Source organism: Cydia pomonella, chromosome 7 (assembly GCF_033807575.1).
Source record: "Cydia pomonella isolate Wapato2018A chromosome 7, ilCydPomo1, whole genome shotgun sequence".
Taxonomy (NCBI): Eukaryota; Metazoa; Arthropoda; class Insecta; order Lepidoptera; family Tortricidae; genus Cydia; species Cydia pomonella.
This window is the reverse complement of record NC_084709.1, coordinates 3,695,953-3,714,501: the sequence shown is the minus strand read 5'-3', so window position 1 is coordinate 3,714,501 and position 18,549 is coordinate 3,695,953. Positions and strand designations below refer to the sequence as shown.

The following is an 18,549-nucleotide window of genomic DNA, read 5'->3' as shown; positions in this document are numbered from 1 at the left end:
TCATACGTGTGGGGTATCTATGGATAGGTCTTTAAAAATGATATTGAGGTTTCTAATATCATTTTTTTCTAAACTGAAAAGTTTGCGCGAGAGACACTTCCAAAGTGGTAAAAAGTGTGTCCCCCCCCCCGTAACTTCTAAAATAACAGAATGAAAAATCTAAAAAAAATATATGATATACATTGCCATGCAAACTTCCACCGAAAATTGGTTCGAACGAGATCTAGTAAGTAGTTTTTTTTTAATACGTCATAAAAATTAAAAAAAAAAATTTTTTTCATCAAACCCATACGTGTGGGGTATCTATGGATAGGTCTTCAAAAATGATATTTAGGTTTCTAATATTATTTTTTTCTAAACTGAATAGTTTGCGCGAGAGACACTTCCAAAGTGAAAAAATGTGTGTCCCCCCCCCTGTAACTTCTAAAATAACAGAATGAAAAATCTAAAAAAAATATATGATATACATTGCCATGCAAACTTCCACCGAAAATTGGTTCGAACGAGATCTAGTAAGTATTTTTTTTTTAATACGTCATAAAAATAAAATAAAAAAAATTTTTTCATCAAACCCATACGTGTGGGGTATCTATGGATAGGTCTTCAAAAATGATATTTAGGTTTCTAATATAATTTTTTCTAAACTGAATAGTTTGCGCGAGAGACACTTCCAAAGTGAAAAAATGTGTGTCCCCCCCCCTGTAACTTCTAAAATAACAGAATGAAAAATTTAAAAAAAATATATGATATACATTACCATGCAAACTTCCACCGAAAATTGGTTTGAACGAGATCTAGTGAATAGTTTTTTTTTAATACGTCAATAAATTAAAAAAAAATTTTTTTCATCAAACCCATACGTGTGGGGTATCTATGGATAGGTCTTCAAAAATGATATTTAGGTTCCTAACATCATTTTTTTCTAAACTGAATAGTTTGCGCGAGAGACAGTTCCAAAGTGGTAAAATGTGTGTCCAAAGGGGTAAAATGTTGAACAAGATCTAGCAAGTAGATTTTTTTTAATACGTCTTAAATGGTACGGAACCCTTCATGCGCGAGTCCGACTCGCACTTGGCCGCTTTTGTTTAAATTATAACTTATCAGATTTCAATTTTTTTTTGCAAAACATTGGCTATAACATAATATATTTTCCAAGCAAACAGGTGACGGGTTACCTTTCTCGATTGGCTTATTTTATTTATGATATTTTATATTTAATACCATCGCAAGTCTTCTCTGTATCGTATGAACAGATTGTTAGCAATAAGAGCAATCGAATCAGGTCTTTTTGTAAGGAAATATCTATTCCTCATAAATGTAGTCAGTGCACAGTATATTATGACTTCAAAGATTAATGTTTGTTTAAATTTACTTGGGCCATCGGATAGGATCCTGACCTTATTCTACACGTTAATCACATCAATTAATTCATCCATTACTACATCTGCCCAAACATCTGTTTTTGTTAGAGAGGCCACGGACTGGACGCACGCGACGCGCGGCGCAGCAAGCGGGGCGGCGGACGGAGCGGCAAGCGGCCGCCACTGTCGTCCAATACAGATTCATTCAAGTCTATACATTTTGATCGTGCTGCTCGGAAACCGGCGGCGCGATCGGCCTAATGTAATTTATCTATATATCTATCTAATTTTATAAAAAAAACATGAGGCCTAAATCGAATGAGCTCCGTTTGGGCAATATTTTGCATGATGGCTTGCATTTGGCAAGATTCGCTTGAAAAAAACTGGCGCTTGAAAAACGTTTAACCTAAAATTTGTCATATCAAGACTTAATTCACATGTTCGTAAAAATGCTGTTCTTTTTTCAGATTAGAATTTGAAGTACCTAAAATAATATACAATATATTCATAAATCTACAGCTTTAGCAGGATCTGGGTTAAACAGCGAGTTTTTTGCATGATCCTCGTACAAAAAATGATGTAGGCACATACGGGATTAAAAAACAATTTTACACATCAACATACCAACACACATTCCTATCTATTCATATTTCACTAAATCGACAAAGCGGTGATTGCATCACCATCTATCTACAATCTTAAAAATTATATGTTTAATTTTAACTACATTAAGTATTTTATAATCAGTTAAAACCCTGATGTTTTTCTATTCGTTAATTTTCTTTCTGTCTTCACACACTTCGTGTTTCTATTTGCTGGTACTTATACCAATATTAATAAGTTTGTTCTATTTTTTTTAATATACACTACATATATTATAACTAAACACTGTATTACGATTGTCTTTAAAATTATCTTTGTCAAGGCCTTTGGTGTAAGTTCACTACAGCCGAGTTATGCACTAAATGGTCTTAGTCACTATGTTACTGTCACTTGGACTTGAACTTCCATCCAACCTCTGGAGTTTTAGGTCCTGCAACAATAAAATCAATTATTTGAAAAACGTTAAACGTAATTCTATTCTGTACCCCTAGTGTAAATAAATTCGATTTTGAAACGTGACGTACGCGTTTGCGTTTAGTCTCATTTTGTATTGGATTTAGAAAGAGCGCGCCAAGCGGGACGTTTTAGAAACTCAAAATCCTATACAAAATGAGACTTAACGCAAACGCGTTCGTCACGTTATGATATCGATAAAATTTACACTAGGGGTACTGATACAAGTACACAAAAAGTTAAACGTAATACTGATAAAAGTTATTTCTGATACAATTGCGGAAAGTAAGGAATTTGAAATAAGTGGTGATGTTTTAAAAACAGTGAAATACGAGTTGAGATTCGCCTTTTCTCACTTATATATACATTTTACAGTTAATTTAGAGAAAGAATAAGACATAGTGAAAACAAAAAATAAGTACTCCGATATTATTCATTCAATATTTTCAAATCATAATTGAATAACCAAACTTCCCTAAAACAAGGAAATTGTTTGGCACCTTCATGCTAATTTTTAGGCATCAATTGTGACTTTCTTATGATAATAGGTCCAAATGACTGGTATTCACTAATCAGTTGACAATAAATCAAACTATGTGTTGATTGATGGGTACGAGGGAAATGCAATTACTTAGTTATAGGTTTTGTTAATAAAACTTCAGTTAGAATTCTTCACTATGTTAAGGTATTTATTTGGATATAATTTGTGAATTTTTTTTGGTGTCTGACTTGTAACTAATGCCAATTTTATGGTCTTGTACTAAAAGTACATTAAACTACATTTGTGTGTAGTATTGCATATTTTCGTTGTTTGTTATTTTTTTGTTATTTTAATTTGTTACACAATGCAATTTAATCGTTGACTGTCATTGGCCTTCTTTTATGTAAGCATACATGTATTCAGTTATATTTACGGCTGTTGTTTTCGTGAATACCAATAAAATAAATAAAACTTACTCGCGAGGAAGCAAGTCGTTGTACAACGATCTCAAGCCGGTCGCCTGCCGCTGCGATAAGTGGTACTGTGAGGCAGCAGTCATAGTCCACCGTCCTGGTTCCATTTACCTAAGAAGAAGATGGTTCCAGTTATATATTGAAAGATACTAGAAAACAGTGAAAAAGAAAAGAGAAAGTGACAAAATGAAAACAATGAAAGGAATAAAGGAGAAAGAAGTAAATTTAAGGATGCCCGATTATAGGATCTAATAACGTCTCAGCATTTGACATGGGGGCATTCCACAAAACTGTCTATAGACTGCGAGCCAGGAACAGATTTCCATGACCAATCGCCTCCCGGGTGATTACTCGTATAGTGGTTAACGACTATGTATGATAAACTCTCGTGAACGTAAGCTGCCGCTCCGTTGGTGGGCACACGTAAAAGAATTAATGGTAGTGATAACAAAATTATGAAACTTTGCATGTAGCATTCTATCAGGCGTTTTATTATTATTTTTATACATAAATGGTAAGGCGCGTATTTTTTACATGTCCATGTGACCAGGTCCAGGTTAGAATTTTCTCTTACAAATATATATTTCCTTGAACAATCTTAATAACAATTAATTAAACAGTTGGTCCAAATTAATAAATTGTAATCAAAGTAAAACAATGAACATTCTAGGGATCTGCACATTGTAATTTATACAAGTGAACAAAAAAATATGCTTTTTATACAGCTAACTTAGTGTTATCAAGCTGTATTGTGAATTTAAGGTAATATATTGACTATTAATTCTCTTTCACTTGCTTGTTTATATAGCAGCAGGGTTTGCTTTTATTTACTCTGACATCCATTTTAACTTATTCTTATTCTTACACTTTCATAATTACAACAAGTCTCACAAGAATCTTGGTTGAACTTTACTGACCTGCAAAATCCTATCAAAAGGCCTCAACAGTCCAACAATGTCAGCCGGACCTCCCTTCCTTATCCGATTGATGTAAACACCCCTCTCGTACAATCCATCGGACACGGAAAACCCGTAGTCGTCGTAAATGGCGTCTTTGTACAGAATGACGTGGTGGATGGAGCCTTTGGCGGGAGAAAGGGTATCGCTACTGTAGAGACCTGAAGAAACAAATAATTTGAGATGATTGCAAAGGTAGTCTGTGAATCTGTGATGCAGTTATATTCAAATCCATCAATGTTTAATTACACAAAATTTTTGGTGATTTTATGGTGAAAGAGGGATGTTTTTAGTATGCATTAATGCGTCCCCAATGTCTGCTGAATATTTGTCCTAACACGTATTCTCCATTATCTATTCCGTTTTATTTATATAAAAATGTTTCTTTGCTCGATGATTATATTTTATATATTATTTATGGAAGTGTTAAAGTCAGGTTTCAAATGAAATCAACACGATAATAGATAAAATTAAACTTACTCGGCACATCATTCTCATAAACGGGACTCGTAGAAAATTGAAAACTCGTTCCAGGTACATTTGGTTTCAAAGGTGATTTTTGTGGAGTCGTTACTGTATAAATTCCATTATTTAAGTAATCATTATCCCAGTTAGGCCTTCTGCTTTTAGGCGATACAATGCCATATGGGGCCATTTGTACATAGTCACATTTGCAAGAAGCCTTTTCCATATTATGCAACTGACAATCCTTCATATTAGTAGTAAGTATTTCTATTTGTTGTACATCATCCTCTCTAGTTATATGTTGTTTGTTTTTCAACGTATTTTCTGGGATTATGCAAGTGTTTTCATAATGAAAGGTCTTCAGAGAATTGTTTAGTGAATAATTCGGAAGAGGCAGATCATTTACTCCGAATGGTGCAACAGAGTTATAATTTGATGCCATCAACTTATCTTCATCGGTGGGTGAATATGGTTGCTTTTCGGTGAGTCTATTTTTGTCAGGTACAGCGTATTCTATGACCTCGGAGTTACCTACAATATAAACTGTATTACAATGTTAAGAACATCTATTATAATCATATCATATTTTTATTTTATTTTCAAATTATTCTCTTACCACAACTAGCGCTAGATCTGACAGGCGTGTTTTGATCCCAGGATTCAACAGCGCTGTCATTGGATAGACCAGGACTAGAGGTTGAGTGGCTGGAATCCCTTGCACTGGATTCTGCACTCTCTACCGAACCTGAGTAACAAATTTCATGGTTTTATGTAATTCATTCTAATTATATTATCCAAAACCCATTTCTTAAAAAAGTAACTTACCGGTCATTTTTCTACACAGCTGTAATTGCACTCTCTGGCCACTCTGTTGTAACAATTTAATGGCTTCTGAAAGGGGCTTATTTAAAACACTCTCTCCATTTATTGTTAGTAGTTCATCACCTATTGCTAGTTTTCCACATTTTTCTGCCACACCACCTTAAAGCAGAAATCTCAATAAAAAACAATTCATTTTTTTGATACTTATTGTTTGAAGCTTTATTAATTATTTTCTTACCTTCAACAAGTCCGCTGAGTAATATTGGCTGAGTTATATCTTCGCTTCCAGCAATAGTCAAACCAAGAGGTCCATTTTCTTGTTTGATTAACTCAACAGTAAAAACTGCTGTATTTTCATTACTACCGTGACTTCTTTCACTTTCTTTCGCACTGTTATTAGGACTATCAGTGTGGTGCCCTGAATCATCACCGTTGTGTACTACTGCTTTAATTTCTATATTACTGAAGCTCTGTAAAGCTAGTTTTGCGTTGTGCCTATGAATATTAGACCAATCTTCTGTAAGGTCTCGCTTTCTTATTTTGAGAGTAATTATATCGTCTGGAGAATTTTGAAGAATGTTGAACGCAGTGTCCTAAAAAATGGTCATAATTTTACTAATATTAATGAATAACAAGTACAAGTACATATAATGAGCATTTTATTTGAATATACAAAACAAACATGATTATAATATAAATAAATAAATAATCACCATCCAAAACACAGGCTTTGTCTATATCTTTGTCTAACAGACTTATAAAGCCTTTATCTTGCTCAACTATCCTCATGACACAGCAGCGTTACCACTCTGAATTGCCGAGGAAATTTATTGAAGCAGCTACGTATCCATTGTAATTCTAGCAGTAAAACTACTCACTAATGACGAGTTGTGCAGAGGCTATCCGTTGATCGCCAACAGTTGATCTCCGGGTGCTAAGGCAATACTGCGGTGCGCCACAGAGCCCAGATTGATATCTGATATAACCAGCCGTAAAACTACTTACTAAAGACAGGTTGTGCAGAGGCTGTCCATTGATCGCCAACAGTTGGTCTCCGGGCGCTAAGGCCCCACTGCGGTGCGCCACGGAGCCCGGTTTTATGTCTGATATAACCATTGGCTCTTCGTTGCTTAACAGCTTCTGTTTGCAACCTGAAAACATCATACATATTTATTCATAAACGTCTATAACTGCTATTGAAAATGACTATCTGCCACTTCAACATTTGTGTTTACTAGAAATATACAAAATTTTACAAAGGCCTAAAAAGGTTAGTAATAACACTAATAATAAAACTGTTAAGGACTAAAATGACAATGTAGTTGACACCACCACAGAATTGTAGTTACACCTTTACGAACTATTTTCGCTTCACATCGATAAACCCCTGTTGTCGAATATAACAATGAATGAGTTAAGTATACCTTATACCATGAACGTAGTAATATTTTGGAACTGTTAGCTCATTACTTAGATATTTTTTTTAAATGTTCATTTTAAGTTAAGCTCAAACTAAAGAAATTTGATAGAATTGTCATAGGTACCAACATTCGACGCGAGAGGTAATAGTTAACTAATATTTATCAGAACGCCGAATGTCTTCTCAACTTCATTTGTTATTATTATGATACAACCTTAACACGACTACATCAACATCAAAATCATAACTAAATTTGAAAATCTGAATAACGCTCGCCGCCAACTTTATTTCTATACTTAATCGTCTTTTTTTGCTGTTGTAATGGTAGGCAAGGATATACACACGTATATAGATAAATACATACTTATACATAGAAAACACCCATGACTCATGAACAAATATCTGTGTTCGTCACACAAATAAATACCCTTACCGGGATTTGAACCCAGGACCATCGGCTTCACAGGCAGGGTCATTACCCACTAGGCCAGACCGGTCGTCTAACGTTCGTATAACGTTAAACCGCCAAGTATTTTTACAAACCAAAATCAAACTCAATGTCACATTTAATTTGGAAAATACTTTCCTCTTCGAGTAATGAAAGAAAATGTACATGTCACTGTTATTGACAGATCGGAAACAAGACTGATGATATTTAGCTCTAATACTGAGTGATTTCTTGCGGGGGAGTGTTTTTGTGACATTTAGGGAGAATTACAGATTATACCTATACACTAGAAAAATGAAAATGGATCACTTTTAACAAGAAATAAACAACACAAAATCAATGTCAGGTAAATATAAAATAAGGACTGACAAAAAAAAAGATTTTTGGTGGTTCATTGTTTACTATATATGTACCCATTTTATTTATATTATAATCATTAAGTAAGTACAAACGAGATGCAGTGATTGTGATATCAAAATGAGATCAAATTGAGATAAAAATAACTCTTAAGTGATTTAGTTACGTCTGACCAAACAAACTATAAAATGTATTTTTTTTATAATAAGCTTGTTACAGTTGTAACCTAGTGTAAAAAGAAAACCATTAGTTTAAGTTAACTTAAGTTTCTTATAAGAATTGCCATGCTCTTACAGGGCTCATGTTTGAAACTTTTATTTCATAAGAACTTATGTACAATATGAAAGCAAATAAACTACTTGAATACTTGAATAATTGACCATACTTAACTCTGACAGATAAATTTGTAGGCTATAGTGAATCACTTTTATCATGGGGTCGAACACGAAAATGCGTATATTCATACATTTCACCAAATCACTTTTCGACATTGTTTGTAATTGTTTGTGCGAAATTAACCTTTTCGAAGGCAACGACGTATATATCCGAACCGGAGGTTCAACGCCAACGACGGAATAATCCGTCAAAGACCACACAGCAACATGGACCTACGTGCATGTATATAAAGCTTAATTTCAGTTTTGACAGTTCGTTGACGTGGTGTCCGAGTGAAAGTTTTTGTGTTTGACATGGCGTCGAAAAGGTTAAGCATCAAACTAAATCTTACCAGTAATAGTAACACCGAGTCCCGCCGTCGTCTTCGCCAACTTCACATTGAATACCCCACTAGATGCCTCAATAGTGTTCGGCATACTAAACTCGACGTTCAAAGTTAGGTACTTTGGGTTGTGCGAATCGTTCCGTCGTTGTAGGATCTCGTTGGCAATGTCTAGGGTTAAGTTCTCGTGGCCGTTGATCGACATCACTCGATCTCGTATTTGGAGGCAGCCGGATCTAAAATGAAATACAACAAAGTTTTCTGCAAAATTTGGATAATTAAATTCAAAGTAATTCTAAACATTAACATACCTAAGAGCAGAGCATTTATTTTACATTTGATTTGGTTTCAATTACGTTTTTAAAATGGCTTCAATTGTATGGCAAAGAATGCGTTGAAAATTTTTGCAGGGACCACATTTATAACGTCTCTTATGCGTAAAAAAGACCACGCGGATACATGCGATATGAAGAGCGCGCAGTTCCCCTCATGGACAGCTAGACTGCTGCTGTGTCCTGATGGAACCTCTAGTTGAATATTTAGTGTCTATCTCTTTTTCTTTTCATCCTATTTAACCCTAATGAAGCATGAAATGTGAGACATATATATATCCTAGCGAACAATTGCGCGGCTACATGTGATGTGAGGAGCGCGCAGTTATTCTCATGGACGGCTAGACCGGTGATGTATCTTGGTGTTGGTCTAATGTTCAAAGATTCGGTCTCGTTCTAAAATAGTATGGAACATAGACAAACTTGTAAGCGGGCGGCGACTGCGCGGCGACATGCGATATAAGGAGCGCTCAGTTCTCCTCATGAACGGAATCGCTGCTGTGTTCTGGTGGAACCTATAGTTGAATGTTAAAAGTGTCTGTCTCCTTCTGTTCCTAATGAATCATGAAATATGAGACATATATACTTCTTAGCGGGCGATTGCGCGGCTACATGTTGTATGAGGAGCGCGCAGTTTTTTCTCATGGACGGCTAAACCGCTGTTGCTGTCTGGGTGTCACCTCTAGCTGAATGTTGCTCTTTCTAAAACAGTATGGAACATTAGACAAACCTGTGGGCGGGCGACTGCGCGGCTACGTGTGATATGGGGAGCGCGCAGTTCTCCTCATGGACTGGTAGACCGCTGCTAGCTGTTTCCTGGTGAAACCTCTAGTTGTATGTTCAGAGAGTCTCCCCCCCTCTAATGCCAAAATGATCATGACCACTTACGATCAAATCACTCACTATCAAGAGTCAAATGACATATTTCGGGAGATACCTGTAAGCGGGTGACTGCGCGGCGACATGTGATATGAGGAGTGCGCAGTTCTCTTCATGGACGGCTAAACCGCTGCTGTGTCCTGGTGGAACCTCTAGTTGGATATTCAGGGAGTCTGTTCGGCAGACGCCCATGCTCATGTAGTTCTGTTGGCTGTCTGTTGAAGAAAATGCTTATTTAGGTATAGGAACAATGTGCGAAAAGTGGGTTAGCCAAAAGTGATAAACGTCCGCAAATATACTTAAATAATGTATGGAAGTTATCACGTAACTTTTCGTTTCATCTGTCATTCTGATACATTTCGTTGGTTACCATTGGTGATTGTCGATATACGGTTTTCAACTTGAGTTTCGTATCAACGGCCTAAATTGATAATTAGAGTCAAATATAAATCTAAAATCCCCTTCGGCCGCGTACGCAACCAGAGCTTCGTAACCAGATGCGATCGAAAACTATTTCTGCCTTGTACGAAACCGGTTGCGATCAAAAACTAATTCCGTCTTACTAGTTATCAGTTACGATCGAACACTTTTCTTTGTTGTACGAAACCTTTCGACTGTTGATAAAGTCAGCTAAGATTATATTTATACACCTTGTTATACAGTATAAGTACTGTACGCGTTATATATCTAGTCAAAAATCAGAACACAAAAATTGTACCAGTTGATAATATTCAAATACTTTGTTGGCAAATACAATGTAACCTTGTTCCTTAAAAGACACTGGCTTAAGAGACATGGAGCACTGACATTCAGGATAAGAAATTATCATGAGTATCATGACAAAATATTTGAAAAAAAAAACCTATAGCTAGATGGCCCAGACATTGGTTTCGTATAAGAACGAGAAGTGTTCGATCGTAACTGGTTACGGGTAAGACGAAATTAGTTTTTGATCGCAACCGGTTTCGTACAAGGCAGAAATAGTTTTCGATCGCATCTGGTTACGAAGCTCTGGTTGCGTACGCGGCCGAAGGGCTAAAATCCTAGTAAGATTGGTTGCAATTTTAATAGGAAAATAGATAAGTAAAATATTAAAAATAACATACTTGCCCTATCACGCTAAAAACCATAAGTGACATTTTAAAGCTCGCTAAATTCTTAATAAGGGAACTTATAACATGTTATTATTAAGTCGATTATTGTTATTAACTTTTACCACATTTCAGATTAGCCATTTAAAGAGTGAGCACTACTTTTTTGTCTATGGTCTGAGTAAGAAAGTAATAAATGTAAGCGATACAAAGTAATCACAAAGGGCTCATATTGCAAAGTTTATTAGTACCAGCTGACGTGAATTGTGGGATCTTCCCCAACCCCGTATTTATGTGGTAATAAAATTAATTAATAACTATTGTTGTTTGTGGAAGAGCGGGGAAAATGTATGGTTTCATTTTTCACAATAAATGGTTTGGAAAAGTAATTATATTTTATTTTTATTGCTGCTGTTGTTACTTGTGATGGTGTGGTTCGAAAACCCAATTCTTGACGGTTAGTCATTTTTGAGACGATGGAACTCTTTCAAAATGTGAATCTAACGTATTAGGCATTCATCTGTCATTTTGATATTTTTTTTTATGTTTATTTAGCGTCTGTTGATTTTGAAAGCGCCTGTTTCAATGTTCTTTTTTTATAATGCAATTTTTCACACTTTTTTATGTGCTTTTTCAGTAGGAACGTTATACGACCAAATTGGAACAATGCTTATACGATGTCATAGCGATATGATACCGATCTGTCAATGTCAAAAGGGGCGTTTTTAGATGAATAAATGTCACTTTGGACACCGACAGATCAATATCGTATCGCTGTGACATCTAATAAGCATTGTTTGAATTGGGTCGTTAGTAGGAAACAAATCAAATTATTAATATAAATTATAATAAGTAATAAAGGCTGTACATGAAAAAAAAAAATATAAATTTTAAACTGAAATAAATGAAAGAAAAAGTGGCCAAGGCCTCCATCCAGGTCATGGGCCCTGGGGCTGGAAACGAACCAGCGGCTTCTGCATTCGCAGCATACCCTCAAACCCTCGGCCACCCAGTCAAGGCGGTATTAATCGAATTTTATCGAGTATATGCAATCTCTTGACGTTGTGCGAATTGCGTAGGCAGCGAACTGGACGCAAGCGGCGCGCGATGCGGCGAGCTGCAAATCAAGGCCGTTCATAAATTTGGTCGAACGCAATGTACCCATGAATGGCCTTGACACCGTGCGCCGCTTGCGTCCAAACAGCAGGTTCAACGTTTTATGCAATGTGCACTTAGTACACTGCCCGCCCGTACTTACCGTAATCATCTTGTAAACCTAGTTTAGGCATGGAGCTTTGTCTGTAGTTCCTTTGGCGATGTTTCTTGGCATTCAATGTCGAAGTTCCAGATAGAGAATTTTCTGAAACAAAAAATAGAATAATACTTTTCTACGGTAAAATATTTTCTTCGAGCAAATTATCCGCCTTTTTCAATAAAAGGAACCGAAAATGTCCAAGTTTCAACATTCAACTTTTCTTTTAAAAGTTAATACATTTTAGCCTAGGGGTAAAACTAATAAAAATCCATTATTAAGCGCCGAGTTAAACTTTTCAAATTCTAAAATTTACACAGAAACTCCAAAATACCGAGGAAAAAATACATTCATTCAAGGAAACTCAACAAACGCAAATAAAAAAGTTGTAGGATGGAACTCTAGTAAGTCTACATGGTGAATTTTTTTTTACTTAATACAATTGTAATCATCTTAAACTGGGGCTCGCTAGCGTGAAACTTAAAACAGCTTAACTAAAATAACTTAACAATATCAAAATCACCAGTACCCGTACCATGAGTCACTGACAATGTCAATTACTTTTTGCCAACGTAATTTACTTTTTATACATCTCGCTCGCACTTTTATATACGAGTACGAGTGAGATGCATAGAAAGTAAGTTACGTTCTCAATAGCGTTTATGTCAATGCCAAACTGGTGGTAGCCACGAGTCCTTAATTAAAGATTTTTTTATAATATTTCCTTATATTGTTTGAAAACATATAAACCCGATAAATGCTTATTTTTACGGTATCCTTTAAATATAATATACCTACCCACGGAATAAAACTTTCAGCCAAGTTTATATTATATATAAAAATCTTGGTTACCTTCAGCATAGATAAGACTTCCGAATGAATGTTATGGAATTTTGACTCTTAGAGGCTCTATACATCTCTAAGGATAATTTAATAAAAGTAATTTAGTTCTGACATTTAGCGATATTTACACCTCTAAATAATTTAAGATTTTTTTTGTATCTGTTTGTTTTTTATTATTATTATTTTAGTTTTTTTATTTATTGTATTTTATACTTAATTGTTGATGTGCTTGTTTTTGTTTGTATGTAAATTCCATGTTGACGTGTAAAAGTGCCCTTGTGGCCTATTTGCTGAATAAATGTTGAAGTTGAAGATATAGCTATAAGAAATCTTTAGAATAAAAAGCTTTGAGTGTTTACTCCAAACATAGATAAAACCCCATTTTCAATAAGTGTTAAGCGACCTTAGTAAAACCGTATTAATCCTAAGTTTAACCATACGTTCAATACAACTTATTACACGTAACACCTTGGATTTCACGGGCCTATAAATCCCGGTCTTTGAGGCTTGCGTGGGTATTATTTTATTATTATTCTGTCTTACCATATCTCGGGACCATGGGGTCCCGGACCTTTGGGAGGCATACGTGGGGCCGAAGCCAACAGCGCAGAGGCCCTTTAAGACAAATTAATCTACAAGCAAGGGATACACGTCGCAGATACCATCTCCGAGCGCACAATATGATACATCCGGAGATGGTCCCCGCCAGGTGCAAAGACTATTGCAGTGCAGCACTTTTGTGCTGCGATGGGATCTAAGGTCATAAGGCTATTGATTTGAAAGTTGGATGGACTGGTTAATAGGCTATGGGAGGAGACTAGCGGACACCTGCCGTGACAATCAGTCTCGGAATTGTGTAAGACAGGCGGTGACTCGCCAACTCATTGAGTGGGCCCCACAACGGCCGCACGCACAGTGCGACAATAGGGCAACACTTTCGAGCGGCTGTGAGGTTGTCGAGAGGTGAGTCTGCGGAAGCCAGATCCCGGTAATCCGTTCAGCAGGCCGCCGGCGTTATGACATTTTACACTTCCAACCTGGAGCATAGGTCCCGCTCTTGCGACTCCACTCTGGCCGGCCGGTGAAGGCAAGCGCAGAGGCGAGGGCCTAATAAAAGGGCCCTCTGGAATAGGGGTCCGCGGTGTCGCCAATAGGGGTCCGCGGTGTCGCCAATAGGGGTCCGCGGTGTCGCCCTTATTATTATTATTTTTTTTTTATTCATTTTAATTAACACAGTATAACAGTTAAAACTAAAGCACTGTGAAATTACATATTGAACCTAGACAATCTAGACATGTATAATTGGAAAGAGTTGACATGAAACATCAAAATACTACTTAGAATACAGGTGACACTTATAACACAGAGGAGGGACGAATATCCATCATCTCGCTGAACCTCAGACATTCATCACGCACTGACATCCATCTACTTGCAAACACATCACATTCAGGCGCTGATGCGAGGAGTGAATTCAAGCTGCGTAAAGCTCGAACAAAAGGAGCGTTCCTGCGCGACACAGTTCGGGAACCCGGCACAGATAAAAGACAGCGATTACGAGGCCGAAACTCAAATCTAGAAGGTGTTGGGACAAACAGACGCACTACTTGTGTTGTTAACTCGACACAGTCAGAGTCACCGCGTAAGATATTACAGATTGTAGTGAGAAGTGCTGAGCTGCGTCTTACCTCTAGGGAGTTAAATCCCATCATTCCCAACAAAAACTTGGTAGGATAAAGGAATGGGTAATACCCGTACATTTTTTTGTATAGGAAGCGCAAGAACACTTTCTGTACTTTTTCCAGTTGTAAGACATATGTTGTCTCGTAGGGACACCAAACGACAGAGGCCGTCTCAAGCTTACTCCTCACTAAGGCATTGTAGAGCAGTTTTATTGTTCTTGAGTCAGTAAAATCCCTGGCATTTCGAATGACAAATCCCAACCTCTTGTAACAATTACGGGTCAATGCATTCAGGTGCTCATGGAAATTGAGACGAGAGTCTAGAATGACACCGAGATCGCGGATGGAGCTAACACGAACTATTGCGTCTGAACCCAAAATATATGTGTAGTTAAGTGGATTTCGTGCCTTGCTAAAACTTATAACCGCACATTTAGAGACATTAAAGGATAGTCTATTTTTTACGCTCCACTCGCGCAGTTGGTCAAGATCCTTTTAGGGTATATAGATACAACACGTAGAGGCCTTTTTGAGAGCTGTAATGTCATGTAGAACGCCTGCTAGAACCCGTTCACAGGCGCTACAAGTAAGGAAATCCATGTACAATGGATAGATAGATAGAATACTCTTTATTGGCACACCTCAGTGGAGTGAGCATTCTACGCTTAGTTATTTCTCTATGGTATGGTGGTATGGTGGTATGGTATGGTATGGTAGCTTTTAATGGTTTTAATGATTCGGAGTTAGAATTGAAGTTTTTTTAAAGATAGATATCAGACTAAAGTTTGTCTAAAATATTCCAGGGTCATAAAAAGACCAGAAAATTATCCTTTCTGCACCCAATATTTATGGAGATTTAAACCCAATTTGCGGTTAAGATTTGTTGTATAAATTATTTATATATCGCCGGAAACCGGTCCCGATTTTCCCGTGCCCTCATTTTTAGGGTTCCGTAGCCAAATGGCAAAAAACGGAACCCTTATAGATTCGTCATGTCCGTCTGTCTGTCCGATTATGTCACCGCCAATTTTTTGATATCAGAGGACCTAACGCGAAAAACGATAATCGATATTAGAATTTTCTTTAACTGCTCTAACTAGTGTGTAAATTTCCAATACGGCCAAACCTAATTAATACCACAAAGATTAATTCTGCCAAAGGAAACCTTTGGTTCAGAGAAAGCCGTTTTTACCTATTTATGTAATGTAGAAACACAACTACAACCAATTAATCTGTAAATAAAGTCGAACTTTTCCACTTTGACCTTACTCATGAAATGTGTGACGCGATTCAACTTATCTATATATGAAATATGAATATACATGAGATTTTGCTTCAGATAAAACGAACACAGCTCAATATTAATCTCACTCCACACCTTCATAGGAATATAGAGCTTACCCTCTACATAATAAGGCTGAGTATGCACGGGTAACATTTTGCCAATAGCTGTATGTTCACAGTTTGAGGGTTATAATGATTATAGAGTTAATTCTTAGCGGGCCCCGGGCGAAACTGCTCTGAAGCGTCTAACTTGAAAACAGATGTGTGGTGCAAGTCTCAAGCTTGAGTCGTTTAGTAATGCGTTGCATTTTATGAGTAAAATGTCTTCAAGTATCGACATACTTATGCTTCATGTTTTATGGATGCCGATGGATATAATCACAAAGAACATGAACTTTATGCGGTGCAGACACAATAATTAAAAATGTCATGAAAAAATTGTAATTCTGACATTTGCACTCCAATTTTCTTCTCTCCTATTTCATTTCGTTTCAATCACAACAAAAAGTCCTTTCTGGCATGCATTAGAAATATCATTTTGATTTAATATCTCAAAGCGTCTTACTCTCACTCCAGTCAAGGAATATCAAATCAAGATAATGTTGATGATTAAACGATTACCTACAGAAATATATGTCTTGTAAACTCTGTAACCCTAAAACAATGTTCCACATATTACAGTTAGATTAGATACTCTAATATTGTAAACAGTTCCTTGTTTCCTATCATGTATATTATTTGATATATATTTGATATATATATGATATTAATTCTGTTTTAATTTATGTTACACTACGCAAGTTCTTGTATCGATCATTTAATATGTTTTTTTTTTTCATAAGTCTCAACCGACAGGTCTCTCAATAAAAACTATTTATTGAATATACTCGCTGCCGCTCATAATTTGCACCAACACGATAATAAGTAAGAGCGTATGAACGGCAACTTGGGCCATATAAGTCAAAAGACTCAAGTTTTGATGTTTATAACGCGTGCCGGCCAGAGACTAATAATTTAGTAACTTTGATCGCTTGCGCTAATAGTCACTTTTAACATCATCATCCTAACAGCCGGAAAGCGTCCACTGTTGGACTTAGGCACCAAGGATCACCACAAACATTGACGACCGGTCTAGCCTAGTGGGTTGAAGTTGCCAACCACATCAAAACATTCTTAAGTTTACGTTCAAAAATCGACTCATTTCTCAAACATCAATGTAACTCCAGTTTATCATCCATCAGTAGGATACCTATTGTTACCCGTTAGAAAGGCCAAACATTAAATCTATCGTAAAACAAGACGTAAATAATACAGGATGAAATTTTAACCACCGTTCATACTCCGCGCAGTGACTTTATAGGTCATACTGAACAACTTTCATTACTGGCTCAATGCCGAAATCGCAAAAAAAAAATGGCTATCCCATAGAAATCAGTGGCATCATTGCAGCCGGAATGTATGAAACAGCCATTTTTTTCCCGATTTCCGCATTGGTCCCATAGTAAAAGTTGTTCAGTATAACCTATAAAGTTACTATGTAGAGTATGAATGGTGATTAATTTCACTCTGTATAAGTCAAATAGGACCGTCAGTAATCCCACTGGACTTATTTCCATTTAAAGCGACTTTTGAAAAATAACTTCCGACTTAAAAGTCGGGAAGACGATTTGTAACAAACCCCGGGCAGACCAATTCATTACATACTGCTAAAGAAATCGCCTCTGGCGAAAACTTAGACCGGGAGTTTCAAGAAAGTAACTTCTTGAACTAACGAGAATGGACTTTTAATAAACGGAGTTAAAAATAAACTTGACACTAATGATAAATTACTTTTTTTATGATATGCGAATCACCTGATGAAGCGCTGGTGGCCTAGCGGTAAGAGCGTGCGACTTGCAATACGGAGGTCGCGGGTTCAAACCCCGGCTCATACCAATGAGTTTGTCGGAACTCATGTACGAAATATCATTTGATATTCACCAGTCGCTTTTCGATGAGGGAAAACATCGTGAGGAAACCGAACTAATCCCAATAAGGCCTATAGGTTTACCCTCTAAGTTGAATGGTCAGATGGCAGTCGCTTTCGTAAAAACTAGTGCCTACGTCAACTCTCGGGATTGCAAAATGCCGGAACAACGCGTGGCAGAAGAAGAGATACGAATCGCCTGATGGTGAGTAACAGCAACTTTGCTGGTTAAAATGGTGTAGAAGTGCATATATGTATGTTTTATGTAATAGGGAGCAAACAAGCAGACGAGCTGCCTGATGGGAAGCAGTCATCGCCGCCCATGGACATAAGCAACATCGGAGAAGCCACTTATGCGTTGCCAACCTTTAAGAACCCTAAATACCTGCTTCTTGCAAAACCCCATGTCATAGCGCAAGGGAAACCTTATGTAGTTTATTATCAGTCAAAACTTTAAAAGTTGAAGACATTGCAGTCTGGATATCTGCGGTAACAATGTTGCATACAGATTATATTATTTGCCGGGATCCAAACCTTTAAAAAAGTTGATATGGCCAAATACAAATTTGGCTTAGGTCCGGTTTGGAATAGCTTAAGTAAGTAGGTATATAAACTATGTAGGTAAGCGACGGAATATAAATATAGGCAAAACTCTCAAAGAGT

The 18,549-nt window shown here is 36.8% G+C and overlaps 1 protein-coding gene across 4 annotated transcripts in view; it reads right to left on the bottom strand.

Annotated features, from left to right (window-relative positions):
• Positions 1-855: 855 nt before the first annotated feature.
• LOC133519599 (glutamate receptor-interacting protein 1) overlaps positions 856-18,549 on the bottom strand; it is a 629,013-nt gene continuing 611,319 nt past the window's right edge. For 3 of the 4 annotated variants that reach the window (XM_061853622.1, XM_061853623.1, XM_061853625.1), the window contains 11 exons: positions 12,118-12,219; positions 9,827-9,983; positions 8,567-8,793; positions 6,620-6,765; positions 5,853-6,207; positions 5,618-5,773; positions 5,409-5,537; positions 4,808-5,335; positions 4,289-4,488; positions 3,375-3,482; positions 856-2,394 (listed from right to left, as the gene is read on the bottom strand). In XM_061853622.1, coding sequence (XP_061709606.1) covers positions 2,323-2,394; positions 3,375-3,482; positions 4,289-4,488; positions 4,808-5,335; positions 5,409-5,537; positions 5,618-5,773; positions 5,853-6,207; positions 6,620-6,765; positions 8,567-8,793; positions 9,827-9,983; positions 12,118-12,219 — 2,180 coding nt within the window. In that variant the 3' untranslated portion in view covers positions 856-2,322. The remainder of the gene's footprint in view (positions 2,395-3,374; positions 3,483-4,288; positions 4,489-4,807; positions 5,336-5,408; positions 5,538-5,617; positions 5,774-5,852; positions 6,208-6,619; positions 6,766-8,566; positions 8,794-9,826; positions 9,984-12,117; positions 12,220-18,549) is intronic. The other variant, XM_061853624.1, reaches the window with a different exon arrangement.